The sequence below is a fragment of the Tasmannia lanceolata genome, unplaced genomic scaffold (assembly GCF_043159265.1).
Source record: "Tasmannia lanceolata isolate RefF3 unplaced genomic scaffold, GAP_Taslan_0.1 ptg000020l, whole genome shotgun sequence".
NCBI lineage: Eukaryota > Viridiplantae > Streptophyta > Magnoliopsida > Canellales > Winteraceae > Tasmannia > Tasmannia lanceolata.
Window position 1 is genome coordinate 8,392,578 of NW_027518697.1, and position 21,005 is coordinate 8,413,582.

Consider the following 21,005-nt stretch of genomic DNA (forward strand, 5'->3'; position numbering starts at 1 on the left):
AATTTACATTTTGCTTCGAGTACCATTTTGGCTTCCACTACCCTTTTGCCTAGTGAAAGCTCTTTGGGCAACTGATTTTGGCTACAGCCACTAGAAAAGGGGAAATACTTACAAAGATAATGAGATTTTGGATATTTGGAGGAAGAAAAAGAAAATGAGAAAGGGGCGTCTCTAGAGAATTCCTTCTAATCTCTCAAGACAAATGAGCATATGCCGGAGAAATGAAGATGTTTCGCCGGAGAAGAAGGCTTCTATCGCCGTAAAGATAAAGTGTAAAAACAAAGAAGAGAAAGATAAAGTAAAGTTAAGGGTATTTTCGTCTTAAAAAGTCATTTTTTAATAAAATAGCATTTCTTCGTGTTTTTTCAAAACTCGACATTTTCTCATCATTTTTTCAACTGTCCAGCGTGTAACAGTAATGGATCCTTTTTCTTCCCAAAGCCTAGAGAACTGGTAGAGGTACATTTGAAAACTTTTACTTCTTTTCTGAAGAGTTTTACTCTAATTGTTTATTTTGCTAAATGATATTTCCACTCCCGTTACTTTGTCTTTTCTTAAAAATAGCTAACAGACATACAAGAGTAGGTGAAATTAAGCCATTTTTAGGAAAATACAAACAAAAGGGTGTGGAAATATGAGCTTTCTATTAAACTTTCATGCAAAAAAATTATTGAATGGTTGTAATGGAATCAATTTTCTTACCACAATGTAAAATATTAAGACCAGTAACAGAGGAAAAAGAAAGAAAGAAAGAAAACCCATGATTAAATTACATTTTTTCTTCCCTGTAGAAGCTATAACATCTATACTTGGTGTTTGCATTTCTATTAATATTTGTATTCTTTTCCTTTCAGATTCTGAACTCAATGGCCTTAAGTTACTGCTCAAATTGGGACACATTTCAGCATCAAAATCCAGAAATGTGTACTTTTCAGCAAGAACAGACAGATTTTCCAAATGAATTCCTCTCTTTCTATGACAATTTAAGTGCCCAAAACACTTTAATCAACTCTTTTTACCACCCAGAAGATTTTATCTATACACAAGAAAACACCCAATTACTTCCACACTATTTTGACTCGTACCCTCAAATCTCCCTAGACGAATTCGAGTTCTATCAGTATCCAAAAAGGGCGAAATTCTATGATTCATTCAAATCGCAACATTTTATGTACAATTCCTTTGATGGGTCTGTCGGGACTTCTTGCCGGGAAATCTCGCAGGAGTTTTTCTCTCCGGCGGAGTTTCAGAGCTCGAAGAAGACTAATGGAGTGTGTTTATCAGCGCAAAGTGTTGCGGATCGACAGAGGAGGAAGAAGATCAGTGTGAAGACTCAAGAGCTTGGGAAGCTCATTCCTGCGGGGAATAAGATGAACACTGCTGAGATGTTTCAGGTTGCATTCAAGTATGTGAAGTACTTGCAGGCCCAAGTTGGAATTCTTCAATTCATGAGCTCCATTCAGGTAAAATTATATATTAAGCTTCAAATCAAGGAAGCAGGATTCTTACCTGGGAGCCTTCGATCCCGTTTCGATTCCCCAACCTTGCTTCAAACCCAAATAATAATTTTTGTTCTTTTGTCTTTTTGTAGTATCTATTAGACAGATGTGTATTTTTATTGGGAATTTGATCTATTTGCTTTGGTTATATATTGTGAAGGTTAAGTTCTGATAATTTGGATGGAAGGATTTTTATAAGCTAAAACTTAGATTTTATAAGCTAAAAGCTTGATTGCAAAATTTTCAGGATTGAAAAATCCAGGTTTTAGCTTATAAAAATCCAGGATTTTACATTGTACAATCTTGGATTATAAAATCCATGTATCCGAACGGCTAGTTAAAGATTGGGAAATGATATTTCCACCTGTTTTTGTAGGTCTTTTCCTGGAATTGACCTTAATTTAGTAAAAAAAGAAAACAAACAAAAAGATGTAGGCATGTAGCCATTTTGACGGAAATGACAGGGGTGGAAATGTCATCCCCCCTGTGGGTTTTTCAGTTTTCATACGATCCAGGTTTTAGCTTATAAAATCCAGGTTCAAGCTTATAAAAATCCGTTTTATAGCTTGTGAAATTCAGGATTTTACAATCCTGGATTATAAAATCCATGTTTCCAACCGACTAGTTAAAGATTGGGAAACGATACTTCCACTCCCATTTGTATGTTTTTACCTGGAACTAACCTTAATTTAGTGAATAAAAAAAAATCAAACAAAAGTTGTAGCCATCTGTTAGGAATAACAAAGGGGGTGGAAATATTATTCCCCTTTGGGAAATGATATCTGCGCCGAGGTGTTTCGATAAACAAGCGCTCCACTTTGTTTGTCGTGTAGTATTTAAAGGGATTTCAGAGGATATTATGGTTCTCAAAAAGCTCTTTAAACCCTTCAAATACTACCCGACAAACAAGTGGAGCGCTTGTTTATAGAAACACCTGGGCGCAGATATCATTTCCCTTCCTCCTTTTGGTATTTCAGTTTCTGCTATTATTGCTATCCACTTTGTAAAGTTATAACAATAGTCTGAATGTCTAATGGCACGACCGGTATCCACTTCATATTATAATGCAACACCGTTTAGAGGGGGAAATGGCTAAAAAATGAACTGATCAAATGATCCTGACCATTGGATCAAATGGTTTTTTTAACATTTGAATGTGGACCATTTCAAGATTTGATTGGATGGCCCGCATTTTCCAACCGACAATAATTTTGGGTCCCGCCCCATCAATCCAAAGAAAAGAACACCACGAACTGTCTAGATTGATCGGCGTGGGTCCCACATGAATATAGTCTAATTGTTTTGTTTCTTTTAATTTTTATTGATTTTCTTACTTCTGTGTCACTAACATGGATTGTGGGGTATGCATGCAGGAAAGTAAGGATGGGGCCTATGTAGAAAAACTCCATGGTCTTGTAACATCTCCAAGAATCCAAGAGAAGCTATATGAAGAAGAGAAATGCATGGTTCCAAAAGAAGCTGTTGAGACATTGGCAAAAGATCAAGAGCTCCAATCAAACCCATCAATCTCCAAAATCCTTAATTCCTTCCTCCACTCACTGGGGTGATCCGAGGATGAATGATGGACCCACAAGATAGATTTTACGGCTGGTTGGGTTGATTTTTTTCGGGTTGGGTCAGGTTGCCCGATATCCGACTATTTTCATCACGGTTGCTATCGAGAAGGGGAAGAAGGGGATGCAAGATGCACAAGTAAGCTTTATAATGGTTGATACTTTGTGCATTATGTATCTATATACACACACTGCCCACGCCACAGCTACAGTTGTTGTGTCTTAGACTAAGAAAGTAAGGGTGCAATTAATGAAGAAAAGACAACAGGGTTTGTGCAAATATCAAAATATGGTCGTGCTAATAACATTTCCCTTGTTGTAAGCTTTAACAACAGTTAGAAATTATAAATTTCTAATGTCTTAAATTATTTTAGGGGTTTTTGCAAAATTAGTCTCCGACTTGATCTTACCTGCAAATTACCAAAATGCCCTAAGATGTAAAACACAAAAATTACCTCAACTTTAAACTTAATTAATCCGTATTAAATTAAATATATGTATTCATTCTAAATAAGTAAAAGAATTGATTTAATTTTTTTTTTTTTTTTTTTTTTTACCATTTTATAGGAAACCTACTTGTCATTTTGCCTAATCATTATCCTATCAATTTGATTTCGCGGGTAGAGAATTAGTTAACAAAACCCTTATTATGCGGTAATCACATCATTAAATACTTTTAATGACACGTAGTATGAATCCTAAGTAACTGAAGAAACTAAAAATCCACATGGCGACTCTATTATGATGCCACGTGTTGCTACAAAATCATCATCAATGTGAGAGCATTGATACGCCTCCGGTGCATGTTAGCGGTATCTCATGTGGGCGGCTATACCGTATGCGATTATTTGGTACCTATGGAAGAAGCAGAACAACAGGATTTTCAAGGACATTTCCAAGTCGTGGTACCACATTGCTTTGGAGGTCAAGATTGCGATTATCATGTAATTAGGGTTTAACCTGGCACTGATATCATGTAATTTTTGGAAGAGGTAGAAGAGAGAACATGAAAAGAGGAGAAAAAAAGGAGTGAAGCTTTTGGAGATATCATAACGTCAATCCCATTGTGAGATTAACAAAAAATGAAAAACTACAGTAAACATGTTATAAATATAATCTCTTGAACAAGATCCATGCTTAGTTACCAAAATTAAGCTACAATCAATAATGCAAATGATAAGAGAGAAAGCTTGACAAAACCTTTTTATGTTTAACCATTTCTTTCTTTCTTTCTTCTATTTATGTTTGAGCTCAAGCTCCTCTATGTTTTCTCTTCCATTTGATGCAACAAAATAGATACATGAAAAAATAAATAAAAGCTAATGATTCTATTATCAAATGAGATTTTTCCTCTTTTGATACATGACTAAGTAAAATCTTACCAGACTACAGTCCACCACAGCCTTTGCTGCTTAGGCGTGCTCACTCTTCTCAAAAGAAAGCCCTGGGTAAGTTGAGATCCACACAAGTAAACTCAAATGGTGGTTCAAATACCATTTGTTTGTGGCGCCAATCAGACATTGAACCGGAAAAGCATTACATCTCCTTCCCGTACAATGTAATCTTTGCCCTCGGACCTCAACTACATTAACAAAAGAAGCCCATGTCAATTCCCCTCTGGGCACGTTTTGCACTCGCTTACGAATCTATGGTAAAAGCAGAATGAAAACTTACAACTCCTTTCTCCCTTGCAGCAGCCAGTGAACCAGCCGCAACAAAATCATCATAAGAAACCTATTACATCCATACACACAGAAGCACCAGTCAGAAAATTTGGGTTAAGTTGCTAATTAACAATGGACTGAAGACAAGAAATCCTAAGCATAATATATAATATACTTAATAATAAAACTTTAATATGATCCGATCTTTCAAAAAGATTTAGTGCTTTTAGCTTTTGGAAGTATGACAATCTATAGGACACCTCCATTTTTTTGAAATTACCATGAAAATCAAATATTCATCGAATCTGCTATTAGAGAACATCTTTAAAAACACCTTCTACTTATGTTTTCCTGCAATATTTATATAAACATCGTATCATTTTACTGTTTTCTAGTTATATAGATATGTTTTATACATCTTGAATTTATGCATGCTAAAATTTATATAACAATGTATCTTTCAAGGGCAATGATCTAGAGTGAAGCTATTGCATTGCAAGGTCAATGAGGGGTTTTTTTTCATCACCATTGGATCGAAATCAAACCTTTGTAAGAAGTGGGTATTAACTGGTGCACTTTTTATCATTATCTAATGATTTTTGAAATGGATCATTATCTAATGATGATAAGAAACATCTAAATTAACTCTTCTGTTTAGGAGTTCCACACCAGATCCTTACCCATCTTCAAATTATGATATATATAACAATCAAATGGGTCAGTATATAGGTTTTTTGGGGCCGGTCTGGCTCATCACATCTGTCTTCACACTTACGCATGTCCATACCTAAATTACAGACGACAAAAGATATTTTCACTGCATAGAAATGATAACTCATTCATCTAAATATTGTTTCTTTCATTTAATTGTGTCAAAGTCAGTATTTCAAAATGCGGATGCGGGCTAAAACAGGGCCAAACCAAATCCTAATAAACTCAGCACTGTGCGTCCGAGTACCTGGTTAACAGATCTGTGCTTTCTCCATGCCCTCTCTTTTGTTCTCTATTTTTCCTTCCTCGTACTTAAAAGATCTGTGATTTCTGAAGGAGTTTTGACTGTATATCGCGCACCTCAGTTTAGGTATCTCGGATCTGCACCTGGGTTAACTCAACAACTCAACACAACAAAGCCTTTGTCCCAAACTAGTTGGGGTCGGCTGGATCTGCTCCTGGGTTAAAAAAAGAAATTACAGACCGCTTAGCTAACGATCTGGCCTCCATAACACGTATTTTCAGACACTGCTGTGGTTGTTGCTGTGGCTTCCCATGTTGGGTGTTCAGTTCCGTTTTCCTTTTGAAAAGAAGGCCTAAAATGCCCTACTATACCCAAGTGATCTATGATGATGGTACGGTCTCCCGTTGGGCTTGGACTCCTAGAAGAACTACTGTTATGGTGAACAATAATAGGTGGTACATTCTTTTTCTCCACCCTCTTTGGTAGGAAAATCCCTTATTCAGACTTCCTAATATGAATGAAACACAAAGTCTGTAATGAGAGAGAGAGAGAGAGAGAGAGAGAGAGAGAGAGAGAGAGAGAGAGAGAGGAGAGAGAGAGAGAGAGAGTGTGTGTGTGTGTGTGCGTGTGCACGCGTGCCCCTAGGGGAAGCAAGATGCAATCCCAGGGCTGCTAGTTTGAGCCGAAGGAACAACATTGGTTCTCCTTTTTTCTCTCTTTTCTTTTTTGCTATATTTTTTCCCAAAGGTGTTTTAACAGGGTGGCCAACTATTACTGGCCCAGCCTTAAAAAACAGTGCAAAACAACGAAGGAAGTCATGCGAATATTGAGCAGAGGGCATGGAGAAATGAATCCCCATTTCTAATGCTTCCACTTATATTCTTAAATTAGTCATCAAAAACCATAATTTCAAATTGTTGATCAAGACCTATTTGCATTGTTTACAGATGTTCATATTTCCAAAGTGTCCACGTGGATTTGCAATTCACATATAAAATCAATAGAACTTGGAAGATTTTCAAATGGAAAGCAGCTTCACGTGGATGATTCTTACAGTCTCAGCTCGAATGAAGCCTTTCTCAAAGTCAGAATGAATAACTCCAGCTGCCTGTGGTGCTGTCATTCCTAAATGACATGAACCAAGTAGAGATCTTATTAAGAAACTTTCTATGTGCAAAAAACAATTATTCTTGAGTATAATTTGATAAATTAGTAAAGCAAAGTCAACCTGAAAGTACAGTCCATGCTTTTGTCTCCTGTAAAAAACATGGAAACAAGTTATTTAGCTATTTGAAACAATTCAAGAATAGTTTATCAGATAGATGAAAGTCCAGGCACATCACCTTCTCTCCTGAGGTAAAGTAAGTACGCAACCCCAAAAGCTGATACGTTGCTCGTATAAGGTTTCCAAGACCACTTTCATTAACACCAAGGGATTTTAAGTACTCGTTCCTTTCTTCGGGTGAAAGTTCAGTAAGCTCAGACTCAACCTGTTATGAAGTGTAAGCACATTTCCGTAAAAAAAAGTTTACACGTTCACAAATGCACCACTAAATACTAGACAAATAATCATGACAAGAAAAATCAAGGATAGGTACGAAGTTTTCGTAGAAGAAAACATGGAAAGGACTCCCTGATAGAGAGAGGCACATGGAAATCAGTACTATCAGAGATTTAAGAACATAAAAACTCCATAGCAAAGAAAGATACATAAGCATGTATTTTCTGCAGCTAAGGTTGCAGAATCTTTAAGGATGTGCATGTACCTGCAAGCCTTATGCAGTGTACACATTGGCATATGCAAGAATGTATTTGGTTCCCATTAAAAAAAGAACGTATTTGTTTATGTTTAGTTGCTTGGGGGTGGCTCGTGACAGTTGTGGAATAAGAAGTCAAAAGGGAGTAGACAAGCATTTGATTTGTCTGGAATTACCTCAGAGAATAGTGTTAGTAGTGTTTGGTTGTGCGGCATATACTCGTAGAGTAGGAAAATAAGTAGGGGGTGTCATTACCAATATGGGGGGGGGGAGTGAGCATCATTCCCTAGAAAATTCAAGTAAATATCCTTGCTTTTGGAAGAATTTGGTTTAAAAATCCTGAGGAGGGGACCAGTGGCGGAGCCAAGATTTATACATAAGGGGGGCAGGCTTCAAATTTTAAAGGGGGTTCAAATTTTTAAGGAGTTTGGCCCAACTCAACAGGGGCAGCTGCCACCCTTATGCTACATGTAGCTCCGCCCCTGGAGGGGACGTCATGCAATTATTGCATGGAAGACATCCAAGGGAGTCAAAGGGGAGTCCAATGCTATTTTGGCAACCAAACGTGGAACGGCATTCCAACTCCAAGCCAAATTCGGACGGCTGCCAAGCTTTTGTGCCACCAAACACACATTTGCTATCTATGCAAATCTAAACAATACAAAAGATGTCGGGGATCAACTTCAAACTCCAGTTTTCAAAATAAAACTATACCAATAAGTGTATAATCATAATCTGGACACCAAAGCAACCCTTTCTACAAAGACTCATAGATCTGTAACTCCTAAGCTTGAGAGTTAGACTCATCCAACAGTACAATTAAACTTCCCTATAATACATATTTCTAAAAGTGGGTATACATTCTTGACATTCCAATCATGGTTTTAAATTTCGGCCGAAATTTCCGAAATTTTTAAAAATATCTGAATTTTACATGATTTCGGCCGAAATTTCCTCCGAAACCGAAACATTGCGATTGTGGTGGTGGCCGAAAACGACACTGAAACTGAAATGTAAATCCTTGACCCCAATATCCTGTTTAAATTTATCAAGTCATACCTGTGCTGAGACCGACACTAGCCCAGATTGCAACTCCGATGCAAGATTTATCACTTCTCTGACATGATGATTATTACTAGGTTCGGCAAGATCAGATTCTGCGACATTAGCAACATATATAACTGGTTTCATTGTGAGTAAGCAAAGCTGTCGAATAGAGTCCTTTTCAAAATCCGTTATTGGAACTGATCGTGCTGGTTTTCCATCCAAAAGTGCCTGCTGAATTCTTTCAAGTGCAGACCTTTCTGCTTCCTCCTGAAGTTCACATAAGGTGCAATCAAATGTTAAGGATCAGCTGAATAAACTTGAACATAAACACGTGTAAAACAAATTTTAGTGCCAACTGCAGTGAAAGTACATGAATTCAGTGTCAGCCCATATTTCGGCCCAAATTTGGGCCATATATAATTTTTAAAATTTTTTCCTGAAATTTACTTTTTTCCCCAAAATTCCAGCCGAATTTCGAAAATTTGCTTAAATTCCTGCACATTAATGATTTTTTTTTTTATACCGAATATAAGTTTTGGCCACACTCGAAACCAATACCGAAATTTCAAACCTTGCTGAAAAGGCAACCAAAAGATCCTAGCAAATGACATATGTTACCTTCAATTTTGAATGTGAATCTTTAGCTTTGCCTTTTTTGAGTTTCTCCATTCGTTTCTCGATCTGCATTTCTTGTAAAATACAAGTTAGTCCTATTAGTTCACCACATTCCTAGCAAGTCAGTCACACACACACACACACACACACACACACACGCACACGCACGCACGCGCGCGCGCGCGCACACACACACACATATTAAAGATAATGGCAGTGCAATTATATGAAACTTTTCAAGTACGGTAAATTGTAGAAGACTTGGCTATGCTGCTCAAAATAACAGCTACTTATATTGCACAGAATAATCTTTAACAGGATACCTGGTCAAGATCTGAGAATACCAACTCTAAGTTGATTATATCAATATCTGATTTTGGGTCAATTTTCCCATTCACATGAACAATGTCATTATCCTCAAAGCAGCGCACAACCTGAAATAATAAACATGACATGCAAGCAATATCATTGATACGAGTGCTGTTGTAATCACCAAAAGTTTTTTACAGATCTAAAACAAGAATTTGACAACTTGAACTTTGGTGATGAAATATATGAAGGACACAATGGGTAATTGAACTGCAGGCCATAGAAGAAAAAACACTAAATAACTAATACAGAGAAATTAATTCACACATAAAGTTATAAGTCAGTTAGATACTAAAAATTCTACCTTAAGTATGTTTTTAGAAAGACTGACATATCATTAACATTTTTCTTTAAAAAGCAATTTGATAGTCATCTGCAACTTTTCATTTCAATAGAAGGTCAGATATAACAATTAATCATGTCTACCCTGCTTTATGAAAGATTGCACAATTGTGTTACTTAGTATGGTGTTGGAGAAGGAAAATGGAAGGTCAAAAATTATCCGGTATCATGTTGGAGAAGGAAAATGAAAGGTTGCTATTATTGAAAAGCCTTACTCTAGATCAGGACTCAAATGAGAATTGCCCATGATAACATATTTCTTGCTGAAAATATGTGGTGAGCATATTTCCCAGTAGTACCAATTATACAGTCGCAGTTTTTTGAGGCCTCTATCCGAACATTCTGAAATTTACCATCACCCACTGATACTACAGACGTCAGAATAGCCCGAAAGTGTTATTATGGTTAAATTAAAGACGAAGAATCTTCTAAAGATAATAGTGCACTCCAATGGCTCCTTTTAATATTATCTTCTTGCAGGCAACACTTAGTTCATACATGAATATTGTTGAAAATTCAGCTCAGCATATTGTCAGAATTCATGCATTTGAGACAGTCCACATATTATGGAAAAAAATAAAAAACAGAGGCTTTAGACAGACTAAAAATATAGTTTTCAAGAAAACAAAGGAGCAATCTAAGCAGTTATTGGGGTACCTAGACAATAAGAGATAGTGAGATACACGAACCTGAAGTATGGAATCCACTTCACGAATATGAGAAAGGAATTTATTCCCCAACCCCTATAATACCAGAACAAAAAAACATCAGTAAGTTAACACTTGGGAACCAAAGTCCCAGGGGGCAAAAGTAAAGCATGATGCAATTATCCAAACAATAAAGTGAAGAAAGATTTTGATAATGGTACAACTCTGAATAGCAAGATTGAAGTCTCTAAATGTTCCTAATGCTTGACTATACATCCAGTATCATCTATGGACCAAAGGGCTAACAGCTTAAAAGACAGCTTTGTCTTTCACTGCTCTCATGTACACTAATTGTGATGTTCCATGCTTAAGTTGCCCATATTTCACACATTGCTTCCATCCACAATATAAGACCCGATCTTGGTGTGCAGTAATTTTTGTTTTCTTTTCCCTTTTCTTTCTTTTTAAAATTTTTTTTTTTTCACTGGAAGGTTTGGGATGTTGGATGGATGCAACAACAATCCTTCAACAGATTAGTGAGTTTCTTTGCACGAGTTCTCTTAAGAACTCACATATTTGAAAACATTTCGCACTGAAGTAATCAGAGTTTCAACTAGGGTGGCAGACGGACAAAGGATAAATAGAACAGAAACTTTATGCATGCGCTAAAAGACAAGAGACCAAGTAAGAACTAGAAATAACAGAGTAGGAAAGAATAAAAGTGAGAGCTTCATGCATCACTCAAGACCAATCGAAAAACATCAACAATGCCTAACCGGAGAAAGTTGGAAATACTTTGCCGTTCCAATCGAAGGTCCGGATGCTACATTTCAAGTAGAACATTGACTGCTACCCTTCTAGGTTTTGAGAGTGTGTATACACTGTTACACGAAGCAACAAATCATGTTGAATCAGTTTTGGTATGGAATTCGGACCCCACGGAAGTGGAAGTAAGTCGACTTCGGTCATAGAAATCCAAAGAAATCCTATAGAAAACATGGAACTTTACACAAGTTCAAGCAAACGATAGAAATTTAAGATGACACTTTTGGAAAATGCTAGAATAAGCACAAGTACACACTTAGAACCATCATACAAGCAAGATCAGTGTTTTAAAACACGAAGGCGAGTCAGAACGTGGCCAAAGCAAATTCTAGTCGACACGGCACAATGCGGTCGAGTGCTTGATTGACACAGCTGAGTGCTTTGTTGACGTGGTCATAACTAGGAAGAGTCAGAGGGTTTGATTGACTTTGTTGGGCAAAACATGGACTTGGACAAGAATGTGGCCAAGGTAAAAGGAAGTCGACTCGGGGAGCCCACAATGACACGGGGGAGTTTTGAAACTATGAACAAGATATGCATCCATAATTGTTTAACCCGTCCAAATAATTAGTGCCATGCCCGGAAGCATAAAGTTCATTCTAACCAAAATGTTACAAAACCACATATATATATATATATATATATATATATATATATATATATATATGCTTCAAATAAACACAAAATGCATATATATATATGCTTCAAATAAACACAAAATGCGAGGAAAATCCACTCCATTCATTAATTCCATAAAGTACAATATAATAAAAGAGCACAACAAAGTACAGTATGTGGGATACAAGTATACAAAGGAGCACAATATAATGACAACTCATCCCCAAGGGCCCCAACCCTATGTCAATACCACACAGAGGTACAGGACAACTCAAATCCATCATCCCTAGCGATCTTACCTCTCCTAAGTTTCACATCGGCCATTACCAATGTCAACACATGTTGGCCAAAACTGACATATTTCAGCCGACATTTGAAACCATCATGTCAAGCCCGCATATAATAGTTGTTTAAACTTTAAAGGAACAAATATATTCTGGTTATCAGTCCTCGCACCACAATAAAGCAAGCATGTGCATCCTATCCATGCAACTTCCAAGTCTACTCAAATTATGAAGTATTGAATTCAGGCGTTGAATCATTTATGGTGATCATCTGCAACAAAAGTGATCCTAAACTATACAACTACGCCTATCAACAATTTTGAATATGCAATCTAAATATCATTTCAATTTAGTGATATGTTTCAAATTGAAGTAGAAATTGATACATCTACATTTCCAAAGATTAACTTGACAAAGGTTCATTTTTCTATAAAGTAATAGTAAAACTTCAATATCAACCTACATAAAAAGCTAATCAATGAGAAAAAACCAGAAAGTAATAGCAAAATTTCAATATCAACCTGAATAAAAGCTAATCAATGAGAAAAAGTTATAACCTCTCCCTGGCTGGCTCCTTTTACAAGCCCAGCAATATCTACAAATTCAATAGATGCCGGGACTGCACGTTGAGATTTACTGAGATCAGAAAGCACACTTAGACGTGGATCAGGAACTGCAACAACCCCAACATTGGGCTCTATGGTGCAAAAAGGAAAATTTGCAGCTTGAGCTTTTCCATTCTCAACCTACGATTAAAATATAAACTCCTTAATGCTAACTATCAGTTTCTTTGTTAATTAAAAAATAGGCATCAATCTTGCAAAAATTAATTAGCAAGGAAGTACTAGGAAACAACAATGAATATGGAATGGAATCCCAAATTTTTTATTTTTTTCTGATGAAACGTATACAGTCTATGTTACCCGTACAGTCGTATACCCATTAAAAATGTCATATATATCAACTCTTAAACATAAAGTCCAAGTCCAAGTCCACACCCACATGTACCTGATCTTTAGCCATTTTAAATATTGATAACATAGGTTAAACCTAGCAGCAGGATTATAATTGGAAGCACTTGTGTTGAAGAAGTAAAGCAAAAAGCAAACCAATTAAACGATGAAACACAAATATTTAAGCATGCATGAATTCACTATATTGGCAACATAGACAAAGGATAGATTTTTAGATTTATTACTAATTGATAAGAGTTCAATTCTTCATTATGCAAGTCAACTAGAGAAGAATCTAACAGTGTTGAGGAACAACTTTGTAAATAGCAAAAATGCAATATTAGCTAAAGCATTAAAGCCAGTGAGATCGGATAAATAAAATTTAAATGAATAAATAACCCACAACCATTATAAGTCAGTCTAACTGTTTGTAGTTTCTGGACACAGCCGCAATATCGTTGCACCTCATGTTAGAGGTAATTAGGTCAAGCAAAGAGTGCTTGAAGCATTACACCTAAGGTATCTAGTTTGGAATACCAAGTTTGTTGCCTCCAGCCCCTAAATATATAGAGATACACTAGGGTTAATGACTGGTTAATGGACTCTGGCCCATGTAGGCCCACTACACCGGTCCATTATCTTATTGGGCTTATATTAGAACATATACTAGGGTTATACCATACACATGTATACCCAACAATCTCCTCATTATGTTCTACATATAGCACAATCCAATAGATAGATAGTGTGATGTTCAAACAAAATATTGAATCATCCACATCACCATATCATAAAAGATCTGTAATCCAACTAAAAACACGAATACTTTTATAATTAACCAAGAGTTTGAGATACAATCTAAACTCAACCAAAGGTAGTTTCACATATAAGTGAACCCCACTGATCTTAGAGGAATTCATTCATGGGGTATGATTCTCATCGAGATCCAAAATAAAGTTTTACAAACAAGTGAACTCTATACATACTGAAATGAAAGCATAGTCTCACACAAGGTTTTAAATCTCGGTTTGGGTTTCGGTTTCGGTACAAAATTTCGGATGAAATCTTGTAAAAATTTCCGAAACGTTTTAATGAAACGTTTTGGCAAAGTTTGGTACTTTCCGACTCACTGTGAATTTCGTTTCGTTTTCCACCGAAACTGAAATATTTCGGCCGAAATTTAAAACCATGGTCTCACATGACTTTAGAAGATTTACTCATCAAGTAAGTCATCCTCATCAAAGTCCAAATCAAGACAAGCTCCTCCTTTTTCGCCAATCCCTGTGAATTATCAAAATATGGATTTCATAAGAATAAATCCAATCATTTGTGTAAAACATGAATTACACACATGAAAGTATCTAGTTCTACCTTAAGAAGAACTTAGTACAATCCCATAATTCACGAAAGTATCTAGTTCTACCATAAGAACATAGTACAATTTCATAAATGGCTTAAAAAGTATCAGTATCATTCTCACCATAGGCATCATTGTCAAGTTTCAATAAAGAACAAGTTCAATAAAGAACAAGACCAGCATGGCTTCTTTTGCATTGTCAAAGAACCATTTCATCATTGTCAAGTTTCAAGAAAGAACAAGACCAAAATAGTTTCTTTTGCAAAGAACCATTCATGTTTCCATTTGGAATGTTACAGTCATCTTATCCATATTTGAGTTAAGCTGAATCATCTATGTATGGAATGTCCAACCTTTCCCAAAAAATGATAACCAAATTTGAGGTGAGTTGTATCATCTATGTATGGAATGTACAACCTTTCCAAAAAAAAGGGCATGTCATCAAATGTGGAATGACACACAACAACTGTAAACATCAAGGAAAACATATCAAGTGCCTATCTTTGGGCCAAAGGGAGATTCGAAAATTCAAAATAACATGGATGATGTAGAGATTAAGACATGTCTACATAGTCTTTAACCCCATCTCCCCCACAGTTTTGAATATTCGATCTTTGTTCAATCCCTTTGTGAGAGCTTCGGCCTAATTATCCTTCGATTTCATATCAATCAAAGTGATAATCCCGTGCTCTTGAGATAATTCAACATGGCATTTTTAAGCCCAAGATGTCTCCTCTTACCATTAAAGAGTGAGTTTTTCACAAGCTTGATTATCACAAAACACACTTAAGGAACTAATCCTTAACCGGGTCAGTGGAATGTCCATAACCATAATCAGAATATTCATCTCCTCTGGTTTCATTTGCAACTGAAGCTAGAGCATAAAGTTCCAATTCGACTTCCACACAACAGCAGTAGATTTGTTGTCCCCTAATTCTAATCCTCATGATTCATCAGAATATTCTTCCACGATAAGTGGATGGCTACCATAGTGTTGAGTATACTCTTGAGTATACGAAAGGTATCTCATCAGCCTCATAAGGGCATCTCTATGCTCATGGCCAAGATGGCTAGTAAAACGACGCAGCATGCCAACTATAAAGGCTATGTCTGGCCTAGTGCAACACAAATCATACATGAGACTACCAATCAGTTTAGAATAATCTAACTGATCCACACACTGTCTCTGTCTTAGAGATCAGCTTCTTGGTATAACTTCTGGTGTCTCAATCGGTTTGCACTCACTGCATCCCCAAATGAAAAGTAGTTTTCAGTAAAATGGGCTAGGCTAAGGGTGATTCCTTGCCTTTCAAAACTTACTTTCTTACCAAGGATGGTGTGTTAACACCCAGGTATATTATGTTGAATTCTTTACCCAAGGTTAGTTTCACGTCACTCACCATAAAGAGAGTTTGGAAACAAGAATCAACATCTACATATAAGAAAATAATCATGACTCGATTTGACACAGAACGATAGTAAAGGCTTTCATCCGAATAATGGGCCAGAAAACTCAAAGCTTTTTATTACTTTGTCAAATTTCTGATGTCACAATTTAAGTGCTTGATTAAGACCAATACAAGGATTGTTAGATCTTAACATCCATACGAGCTTTGTATAATCACATACAAACAAATATTTACTTACAGCCCATAGTCTTAGCCTCATTGGCAAATCGACTAGCTACCAAGTTAGATAACCAACATAGAGCTCATTCCATCATGAATGGCTTCTGCCCATAACATAGTCCCGAGATCTCATCACTTCCTAGCATGATGATGGATCATTCTCCATATGGTAGGTCACATAGTCCTCACCATAACCCTTGGGTACTCTATCACATAAGACATAACTCATAAAGAATGGAGGAGTTATTGAGTTTGGCACTCTATTCAGGATGTGACTTGCAACCAAAGCAATTTCTCCCCAGATGCAACCAGGCATCCTAGCTGACAAAACATGGAGTTTAACACTTAAGTTAACGTCCTGTTCTTACATTCAACTATGCCACATGATTGAGGCGAGTGAGGAGCAGTGGTTTCAAGGATTACGCCCTAAGAGGCACAGAATTCCTTAAACCCTGTCATTGTGTATCCTCCTCCTCTTTTATCAATCCTAAACTTACACTTGACAATACTTAATTGACATAATTAATGGTATATTATGAATGTTAGTAAGTTGGACCATTTTCTAATAGTTCACATATCCTAATCGGTTGTATAACAACATATGATCAATTAGCATTGAACTAACCTTACTAACAGTCTCATTGTATAAACTCAAACCATACATACCATCTATCAAATATGCATAGCCAAAATAGTATGAGTTAACAATCAAAATTACTCTACCACACATAAATAAAGTGCATATACCAAAATAGTAGTAACTACTTTAACATCTTATAAAGTTAGTTATTTACCTGAAGAAAGAACCAAGTTCGCAGTACCAGTGTGAGTGACCTTCATGTTTGCTCCACTAGCCACTGTACCAGTCTCCTTTACTTCGGTAACACCAGTGGATTTTTTTTTTTGAGTTGCAAGCACGACAGATGGCACATTTATCTAACCACCAAACTGAAGAAGTACTGGCCTTGCCTTTTTCCAACATGGCAGTGAAATTTTTTAGGCTCAGCCTTATCTACCAACATAGTAGCTTCTTTATAAGGTGTGTCAGATTTAACCATCTGAGGTTGCCTAGAATCTGCAGCAAAGTGACCATATCTTCTACAGTTGTAGCACTTGCCCTTCTTTTCTTAAAGACAGTTTTTTTGGCTTCCAACTTGGGAATATCACTCTTAGGTGACTTGGATTTCTTAGGAAAATTCTTGGGATATATCACCATGTTAGCAGCTGACTGTTGTTGTCTAACCATCTCCAAGTTATTTCTAGCTCTATTCTCATCTTCGATTCGAATGAATCGTTTGAGATCATCCAGTCCCACTTCCACCTTCTTTCTATACATCTCTGTTTTGAAAGAGTGACATGCAGATGGTAACTTCCATATGATTGCACCCACAAGAAACGGATCACACACTATTATTTTCTCATTAGCTAATTTAGATCTCAAATTCTTCTAGATCAGTTACTTGAGGAGTGATTTCCATGTCTTCCTTGAACTTGAAATCCATGAATTTGTCCACAAGGTAGGTCTTGGACAATTCCTCCTTTCTGAATTGAGCAGCTAAATTATCCCAAATTTCTTTAGCAGTGTTAAACTTGCTATAGGTTTCTGCTAGACGATCTGAAAGACAGTTCAACAAGTAGTCTCTGCAGAAATCCTTATCTCGAATCTAATGAGATTCCTCAACACCTTCAATCGAATCAGCAAAGGTACTCAAAATGGTGTAGAAAACATTCAAGTATTTCAGACCAAATTGAGTCTTCCGCTTCTAGGAATAAAATTCCAAACCTCCAAACGATTGAAGTTTGACAATCTCAAAGGGAATTGTAGTCTTTTCCATTTTATTTTTAGATTAAAACACAAATTGAAAAGAGTGCACCTGATTTGCGAATTGCGAAAACCAAAGGCATGAACAAAATCGCGGACCAAATCCAAAACACGAATCCGAGATATCCAAGATGTAACTCAATAGCAAGAGATAACCACCAAGGTAATACCCGAGGCGAGGACAAACCAGCCAAGGCGAATACCCAAACCCAATGATAATTAGGATTTACAGGGGGTGAACCATGAACAAAGAACCGAAGCCAAACACTAACTTCAAGAACCGGCTACAAGAACCCGCGCAAGAAACAAAGTCTACGCCGAGCTCCAAGAACCAAATCCGAGACCCGAAACGCGTACCAAATCACGAAAACTACAACGAACCGCGTGAACCGGTTGCGTTAACCGGTGGGAACCGCCTGCGAAAAACCGGCAAAACCGACTAGAAAAGGACCCGACGGCAAGATGTACCGGTCACAAGAACTGGTTACTGTTCTTTTAACCAAATTTCAGCCACAAAAAATTAACTCGGCCACCAAGATGACCCAAAAAAGGTTTCGTCCGCCAAAAATTTCGCCAATTTGATCTTGGCCCCAAACGACCAAGGTAGGAAATAGAGAAAGTCAAGAAGATGGAAATCTTTTGCCTTCCCTTGAATCCCTTCAATACAGGTGGGTTGGTTCCAAGAAACGAAATCCCTTATTTGGTGGGTGGTTTCTTCTTTGATTTGCAAGTAAGCAAGAATAAAGAGAAAGAGGGGTTTTGGCCAATGGGTTCAACCAAAAATTGCAGAGGAGGGTGCTCCCTCGACTACTCGGCAAACTCCGGTGGGTTAAAATTGCAGATCCGGTGATGATGGTGAAACCCACTCCCAAACGAGCTCTGTGGGTGTGCAATCCACGCCCAATTGTTCAACTCTGCCCCAGCCAAACACAAGTTATAAAACTAGTTGCAGAGAGATCATGGCTGCCAAGTGAAACCCCCAAAATCGTGAGAGTAAGAGCCGTGTATGGTGGGGGAGGGAATAAATCCGACGGCACCAGAGGGCTTTACCCAACTAGGGTTTATTAATTCCCACCACGCCCCTTTCTGCTTATGTGGAAGAAGAAACCACTAGGGTTTCACGAATAACCCAACCGTGTAATTCTCCCTACAAAGAAAACGAGAAAAGAGAGATCGTCCCAAGAACGATGTCACAAGAGTGAAACCCACTGCCAAACCATTTTCACGATGTCACAAGAGTGAAACCCACAGCCAAACCATTTTCTGGAGAAGATAACTACGCCCAAAAAACAATTTTGAGGGAGTCAAACCCACGGCTAAATCTTAATTCCAACGAGTGAAATTAAAACCACGAGCAAGCGATTAACAGACGTCTTCTTCTGTTCTGGAGTTGAGGACGTACCCAAAAGAGAAAACCTAATGCTTCAAGATTGTTAGAGGTAATTAGGTCAAGCAAAGAGTGCTTGAAGCATTACACCCAAGGTATCTAGTTTGGAATACCAAGTTTGTTGCCTCCAGCCCCTATATATATAGAGATACACTAGGGTTAATGACCGGTTAATGGACTCTAGCCCATGTAGGCCCACTACACCGGTCCATTATCTTATTGGGCTTATATTAGAACATATACTAGGGTTATACCACACACATGTATACCCAACACCTCACACCGATAAAAATGACAGCTTGACATTGGAAACTAGGAGAGGGAGTGAGAACAGGAGCATGAACGAAGTGGAGGAATGATAATATTGAAGTGTTCAAACTTGAAAGCAGTCTAGGAACAATGTGATAATGTTCACAAAAAGAAATATTGCTCGAGTTTATCAGCTTCGGCAAGAGATTGGGAATCTTAGACAAGGAGAAGAAGACACTATCTTCTTACTTCTCCACTCTTCATGGCTTGTGGGAAGAATTAGATGACTATGAGCTCTTAAAATGGGATATTGAGCATGATAGAGAGCGATTTCATAAACAAGTAGAAGAATGGCTAATGTCTCTTTGCACAGCATCTCGGGTAAAGGAGTATTAACAATTGCTTATCCTTGCAGTCAGTTCTTCATGTTCCAAACTTATCTACTAACCTCTTATCTATCAGTATCCATAATAAAACAAGGGAGTGTCAAAATCATTTCCCTTGGTAGAAAACAAGACTAAACTGCAAGCAACAAGAAAACACCCTTCATCAAGAAGTCAAGTAAACAAGAAGCCAAAGGGATGATGTTGGGTAATCTGAGCCCCATTCTCTCTTTCAATAATCGCTAATCGCCTGTTTTAAAGGCGTCTTTCCTTCTTCTTAAAACTAACAAAAGTCGGGTTTAGACAAATATTTTAATCATATCAACATAACATCCAATAAAGAATAAAGATTTGGCATTTGGAATAAGAGGGAGGGGCTTACAACGGCATTGAAGAGGGTGGATTTTCCGACATTGGGGAGTCCAACGATGCCTGCTTTCAAGCTCATGCTGATCTTAGATGAACTAGAGGAGAATCGCTTGGTTTGTGCGAGTATTCGCCATTCAAGAGAGGGATTTCTGCTGAGAGAAAACCTAATTGGAAACCCTAGGGCTGGGAAGAGGTGATGGCAGGCTATTTTTGCCATCACTATGGAGTAGATAGAGAGAGAGAGAGAGAGAGAGAGCTCTGTTAGTTTTTGTTTTTTGGGTGCTAAGCGAGAGCTCTCTCACCGTTCAAAAACCCAAAAAAAACAAAAAAATAGAGAGAGCTACTGCCTCTAAAAGCCTCTAACAAGACAAATATTGGGAAGGAAAAAGAAAGGGCCGTTTGGTTGCCGGAATTTGTTTGGTTCTTGGGACTTTTGTGGAATTTCCGTAGGAAACCCACGTTTGGTTGCTGGTTATATAGCGGGCCCAAAACAATCCCAGGAACCAAAATAACCCCGCACGAAACCCTACCCTGGAAAAAAAAAAAAAAAAAAAACCTCCAAAGATCCAAAAATAAGCTTGCAGAAGATTTTTTTTTTTTTTTTTCTTTCTTCCCAACAGTTCAAGCAACCAAACAAAGCCGACTCACCCCTAAAAGCTAG

At 37.4% G+C, this 21,005-nt stretch overlaps 2 protein-coding genes across 2 annotated transcripts; one reads left to right on the plus strand and one right to left on the minus strand.

The window, feature by feature from the left end:
• The first annotated feature begins 920 nt into the window (after nucleotides 1–920).
• On the plus strand, nucleotides 921–3,067 carry LOC143854900 (uncharacterized). The gene is made up of 2 exons (XM_077365030.1): nucleotides 921–1,463; nucleotides 2,873–3,067. Exons 1-2 carry the CDS (start codon nucleotides 921–923, stop codon nucleotides 3,065–3,067), a joined length of 738 nt encoding a protein of 245 aa, XP_077221145.1.
• A 1,086-nt stretch (nucleotides 3,068–4,153) lies between these two features.
• On the minus strand, nucleotides 4,154–20,674 carry LOC143855099 (GTP-binding protein-like protein). The gene is made up of 11 exons (XM_077365283.1): nucleotides 20,358–20,674; nucleotides 12,754–12,942; nucleotides 10,512–10,565; nucleotides 9,435–9,545; nucleotides 9,115–9,177; nucleotides 8,509–8,763; nucleotides 7,036–7,182; nucleotides 6,921–6,948; nucleotides 6,747–6,817; nucleotides 4,748–4,807; nucleotides 4,154–4,655 (listed from the first exon to the last, which is right to left on the minus strand). The coding sequence occupies exons 1-11, from the start codon at nucleotides 20,559–20,561 to the stop codon at nucleotides 4,587–4,589; spliced, it is 1,251 nt and encodes a 416-aa protein (XP_077221398.1). The 5' UTR covers nucleotides 20,562–20,674; the 3' UTR covers nucleotides 4,154–4,586.
• Between the last annotated feature and the right edge of the window lie 331 nt (nucleotides 20,675–21,005).